The sequence below is a fragment of the Dicentrarchus labrax genome, unplaced genomic scaffold, assembly GCF_905237075.1.
Source record: "Dicentrarchus labrax unplaced genomic scaffold, dlabrax2021, whole genome shotgun sequence".
Lineage (NCBI taxonomy): Eukaryota > Metazoa > Chordata > Actinopteri > Moronidae > Dicentrarchus > Dicentrarchus labrax.
This window is the reverse complement of record NW_026136712.1, coordinates 11,522,981-11,529,270: the sequence shown is the minus strand read 5'-3', so window position 1 is coordinate 11,529,270 and position 6,290 is coordinate 11,522,981. Positions and strand designations below refer to the sequence as shown.

The window sequence follows — 6,290 nt, the reverse complement described above, 5'->3', positions numbered from 1 at the left end:
AAATATTGCCAAAATAGTCTAATACAAACAGAGATATTAAAAGGATGGATACCACATTACGAACAGGATAGCAAAAAAAAAAAAAGTCTCTGTAATTGTGAGAAAGTAATCACTTTTTAATACTGCCATCACCGGAAGTGACTTCTACAGTTAGATAATAAAACTTAATTAGTTCAATTTAACATATAGTGACATCGGCAGAGACAAAAGTACACACATTCTTTATACAAGCAGAAGTACAGATACTGCTGTTAAAAAAAGACTCCGGTAAAAGTAGAAGCACTGAATCAACTTCTTTACTCGAGTAAAGGTGAAACAGTACAGGCTATGAATGCACTCAGAGTATAAAAGTAAAAAGCACTCTCATGGTTTCTCTCATGGACATTTCTACCGGCTGTTTCTGTGCAAAGAACCATCAAATACAAACTCAGTTCGTGTCTGGCACCCATCCATTTTAACCGTATTTGGGATGACAGATTATTATGTAATCCTTACTGAAAAATAAAGATGCTACATATTTCTGTTAACTATTGCATAATGTGCAGAAAATAAAAACAGACCAGGCGTTGCGTGGTGAAATATATATTCATGATCTGCCTGCATTTTACAGCTTTTTTCCAAATTACAATTTAAATTTACTGACATTTCTCCTGATAGAGATTTACCTGTACGCTTATTGCATTGTGTAAACCAAGAAATAGGTGAGTGGTTAATGCCATTTATTATTATTTAATATTATACTATTTAGGTTTACTTATTGAGATTTCCTTTTTCATGTGACTGGATTTTCTTCCTTCTGTCAAGTTGGTTTGGCGGCTGATCTCTGCACACACAGACACACGCCGTCACAATCACATGTATGGCTTGTTTGGCCCAACCTCGGCTCTCTTAATCCACTCAGTGTAATCTCTGTGTTGTGCACTTTTAGCTGACGTACACAAAACACACTCAAACAAACATTCCCCCTTCCATATATTCATCACTTATATTATCATATTTTCCATTGACAAGCAGCTTCTGATACAGTTTTCTTCTTTCATTCCCAAAAAAAAAAACCTGTGTATCCCTAAGTTTCTACCACCCAGCCCTCCCTTCTCCCCTTCTCAGCTTTCTTTCATACTCTTCTCACCCATGTTCCCCTTTCCCTTCACTCCACAGACATTTGTACGGCCTTGCGTAAACCCTTCATCTGGCCTGCTGAAACAGAGGGAGGGAAAAAAGATAATAAAATCATTACTAGTTCACCGCTGCCTGGCCTAGCGGATTACACCTCTTATGCGAACAGATTTTTGATGAATTTACATAACAGAGAAGCAAGCAGAGGGGAAAAGGTCAGAGCAGAGGACACACACACACACACACACACACACACACACACACACACACACACACACACACACACACACACACACACACACACACACACACACACACACACACACTATCAAGACCTGGTGCTGAACTGCTTCAGCTCAGACTGTTAATTCAAGGTTTATATCCTCGCTGCAGGAAGTGAAGATTGTCCCTGAGGCTTTAATCCCGTGCATTGTCATAAGGGAATTTAATGGAAAAAATAATCCTTTTCCTTCACACGCAAATGTCACCAATACTCAGGAAGATTATCACATACTGTTATATTAGCTGTAATTGGCCTTTAATACGTCTAAATCTGTTTTGCTGTGTCTTAACAATAGGGACTAAAATAACAGACAGAGGATCACAGTTGGCCTCTATTCTTTTATTGTGTCACTGCCATAACAGAAACAATACAGCCTATATTGATAAGAGTTCAAACTCAGCAGTATAAAACTTACAACTAATATTTCAAATCACTGGCATAATATATGAAAAATGTTACTCCACTCTTTAAATAACTATTTTCATAGCGGGGGTAATTCACTTCACCCAATAAGATTTAAACCAGAAGAATTGTTGACAGGATACAACTGTTGATAAAAACACACTTATAATAATTCACTATATATTTCTATTTCTCCAAAAACATGTTTGCATATCTGTCGCATATGCACTTCTACAAAAAGGTTTAAGAAACTTAATAAGAATCTCTGTGATAATCAGTTAACTTTTGAAATGTAGATCTTTTGTTTCATCTTCCCATGATGCTCAGCTGTTTACAGTAACGTTTACAGTAAATTCATGTAAATAATGCCATTCTCTTACAATACTGTAATCCTGTTTCTCTCCCATCATTTATCAAACAAAACTGTAAAGATTTGCTGCTTTTCCCTGTTTTTATATGATTGAAATATCCAACTAAAAGGTTATTCAAAGAAATAACTGACATAGTAGTCAATAATGAGAATACGTTTTTTGTTATACTAATACTTTAATTTAAATGGTTGAGATCTGTAGTGAATTCGACAATTACTGTAATTAACTCACCGCAAACAAAAGAACAGAAATTGTAAACAAGCAACTCGACCCCTGTGAACTGAGAGGGGTCCTGTTTCTTTGGTCAACTGGGGGTTCAGATGGCGGTATAACTTACAATATGATGTCAACACTCTTTAACTCGTATATGAACCCGCTGTCCTCCCGTCACAGCGCTGACTCCTCCCCACCCTCATACAACCCTGGATGCAGCCACATCTCCCCTCATACCACCTCCCAGCATCCCATCAGGCAGGGCAGACAGGGTCGTCACACGCTGAGAGGACAAGGCTGTCTTGTGTAAGGAGGGACAGAGACCGACACTGAGAAGAGGTTTAGGAAACAGAAAGAAGACAGGGGGACTTCTTCATTCTGCAGAGGTCAGCTGCTGAGTCTCGACTTCAGGGGTCGTGTATGATATGATTGGCTGATGAAAAGAAATCAACAGACGAAGGTGAGCAAACGCCAACATAGTGACACTTAATTCTGATTTATTATTTAGCTCATGAAAAACATTGACAGTACATATAACATAGTCAATGACCTGTTGAAGATGACCTAAATGGCATTTTCTTTTTTCTTTCTTTTTTCATTTTGCCAGATAATTGATCATCTTAAATGATTACAGAAAAGATTCTAGATGTTTTAGACTTGTAGTTGGTTCATCTAAATGGATTAGTTAGTATTTTTAACTCTGTTTTAATGTTTGTTATGTTTACAGTTTTCAGAATACTTCTATAATTATGTTAAATGTTTCCATAATGTCAGAAACAGAAGATACACAGAGAGAGAGAGAGAGTTATATAGGACAAAGTGTTCAATCCCTCAGAGGGAACACAAACTACTCAATCTGTCTTAATCCTGACTTTCTGGCTCTGGGAAACACTGGCCAGCTCTGTGTCATGTGTCAGAAAATCAATTAATGTTCTACATTGATAACTTTTCTTAATGATGCATCACACTCTGTTTTTTCCTCTTGCAGAAATGAGTTTTGGAGCAGCGTGCATTTTCCTGCGAGGAGGGAAAAATATTGTGAGTACAGCTGTAAAACCTTTTTCTATTTTGGATGGGTTTGTGCTGTTGTTTGCAAACTGAATGTGAAGAGTTGATTGGATTATAACCCAAAATGTAACCGGATAAAAAAAAGATGAGATAACTGTACACACTCACAGAGAGAGAATCTGTGCCTGCCAGTGATGATACTGTATGAGTAATAATCAACACTTAATCTACACCTAAATCCACAGTTTAATATCTTTATTGCTGTGCAGTTTAATTCTATAGGAATAGAATGAACTTACATACATTTTGTTAATTGTCTGGTAGATGAGTTGGTAGATCATCTTCTTTCTGCATGTTGCACAGCTGCTGTTTTTTAAACTGTTTTTCTCTTTGTGCAGTCCAGACAACTGGCTGATGATGAGATTGATGGTAAGTTTAATTCTTACTGTCTAAATCTTTGCACATTCTCATGTTTTCAACAGTAAATGCAGATTAAACTCATGCAGACTTTGACCTACACAACCCTTACAGTTCTGTTTACATCTTGTACACTTTGTACACTCACTTGTTCAACTCAAATGTTCGGTTTTGCCACACAGCCTTTAATGACTGAGTGTTTTTCTGAACACCTCTGCAGAGCTTCGTGATGCGTTCAACGAGTTTGATAAAGACAAGGACGGGCTGATCAGCTGTAAGGACCTGGGGAATCTGATGAGGACAATGGGCTACATGCCCACGGAGATGGAGCTGATCGAGCTGAGCCAGAATATCAACATGAACCGTGAGTCCCTGCTTTTAAAAAAAATATTAAAAAATATTGTTTTTTATATTAGAAATTGTTGTTTTTGGTCCAAAATGGATACAGAAAACACAGAAAGTGAAGACTACTGAAGATATAGGACTTAAGCAATACTTGCACAGCTGTCAGAAACGTAAATGATGAAAGAGTGATGGATGTTTCTCAACCCCTACATCTTTTCTTTTGATTTTCCCCCCAGTTGGTGGCAGAGTCGACTTTGAGGACTTTGTAGAGCTGATGACCCCGAAGCTTCTGGCAGAAACGGCTGGGATGATTGGCGTCAAAGAGCTCAAAGACGCCTTTAAAGAGGTGAGAGTCAAACACTTGCCTTAAAACTTTCCAGGCGCTCAGATCTTTTCGAAATAAAAACAAGCAGCAGCTATGCAGTTGCTTTACTGTCAGATTTCCCCCCAACTCACTCACTGTGGTGTCCTAAAGATAACCCCTCCTCTTTTATTCTTCTCCTCTTGTTTCTCTGTTCAGTTTGACACGGACGGAGATGGAGAGATCACAACAGAGGAGCTGCGGTCAGCCATGACCAAGCTGATGGGAGAGCACATGAGCCGAAGAGAGATTGATGCCATAGTAAAAGAAGCAGATGACAACGGAGATGGCACAGTAGACTTTGAAGGTACGAACTATCTTTCAGCTGCAGTGACATGAACATCAATAAACAGCTTCATAGTGCAAAAAACAACACAAAACAACAGAGGATTTAACAGCAGTTGTGCAGGTGGAATTGTGTTATTGTCAAGAGTTTATGAACTTATGTTACAGTAAATGTGTTGTTCACGTTTAAAGCAAATGTAATCAATGTATTTACTATGATTTTATTAGTAAGCTAATGAAACTCTTCTACTCCTCTGCAGAGTTTGTCAGAATGATGTCCGGTCAATGACAGCTGAGGAGATCGTCAGTCAAGAAAAGTACCTTTGCACCTCTCTGGACAAGCATTAATATTAATTTATTTCTATAAAGCTCTTTGACTGATTAACTTATGAATATATATATGTATGTATATGAAGAAACACGTAAAAATGCTAAAATTCATACTAAAGTGCTGCAAAGAAAAGTCAAGCAATATCAAGTCGCTCTCAGAGAGAATATTACAGCTATGCAAAAATTGACAATCATGTACTGAGACATTTTTGTAATGTAAGATTATTGAACAGTATGTTAACAAATGGAAAAATATTTATTTATTGTATATATAAAAACTAATTTTGGATTGTTTTGTTGAACTATATCAATTGCTAATGGGATATATTAATTATTTACTGAATCGTTCTGACAGTTGAGCTATTATTGTGTATATTGTATATGTACATATACAGTATTTAGCCTGGGCTTGTTGTAACATGGAACTTGTTGGGCTACATAATTCACTTATTGATGGAACCTAAGTTACCTCTTGGTAACAGCTATTTAAAGTTACAATAAAACATCTAAACAAACTTTGCATCAGAGTTTTGTTTTAAATGAATGTAACATGATTCCTGTGTGACAGGAGAAGGAAAGTGAGTGTGTATTATTCTGCATTTAATCTGTATAAATTAGACTTTTGGCTTTGTCATATATGTGATAAAAGACTAAGGGTGCTTTATAATCCGGCAAATTCCACAGAAAGTAAAGTTACTTCCTTTATTGATACAACATCTGTCAAGACACGTTATAATCTTACCCAAGGTCTATCTAACTCAACACATTATCAGCATGACTTCCATGATAAATCAACTGGCTGCTTGTACAATACATCAAGGCAATCATATATGGATGTCATGTGCCAATGTCATGTGGATTTTGGAAACCAAAAACATCAGTGATGCTGCTGTACTAGACTGTGGGTAGAAATGTTGAGGATTGAATAACTTCGCTGCCCTTGCTTTAGAAGGACATCAGGATAAAGAGATTGTCTGGCCAAAAACGGACACAAAAAAAAGGCCACTGATGTGTGCCGCTCATAAAACATCATCACGACATCATACATAACAGATTTTTAAGTATTAAGTGCAAAAAAAAGAGGGAAAAGATGTGCATGTCCTAGAATTTAGCCTTTTTAAGAGCCATTCGTTGAACTGAATTTGGCACTTCTGAGTAC

The 6,290-nt window shown here is 37.2% G+C and overlaps 1 protein-coding gene across 1 annotated transcript; it reads left to right on the top strand.

Moving 5' to 3' along the window:
- Positions 1-2,608: 2,608 nt before the first annotated feature.
- On the top strand, positions 2,609-5,651 carry cabp5a (calcium binding protein 5a). Its single transcript, XM_051416696.1, has 7 exons — positions 2,609-2,845; positions 3,374-3,423; positions 3,792-3,822; positions 4,031-4,174; positions 4,392-4,501; positions 4,676-4,823; positions 5,062-5,651. The coding sequence occupies exons 2-7, from the start codon at positions 3,376-3,378 to the stop codon at positions 5,088-5,090; spliced, it is 510 nt and encodes a 169-aa protein (XP_051272656.1). The 5' UTR covers positions 2,609-2,845; positions 3,374-3,375; the 3' UTR covers positions 5,091-5,651.
- Positions 5,652-6,290: the final 639 nt, after the last annotated feature.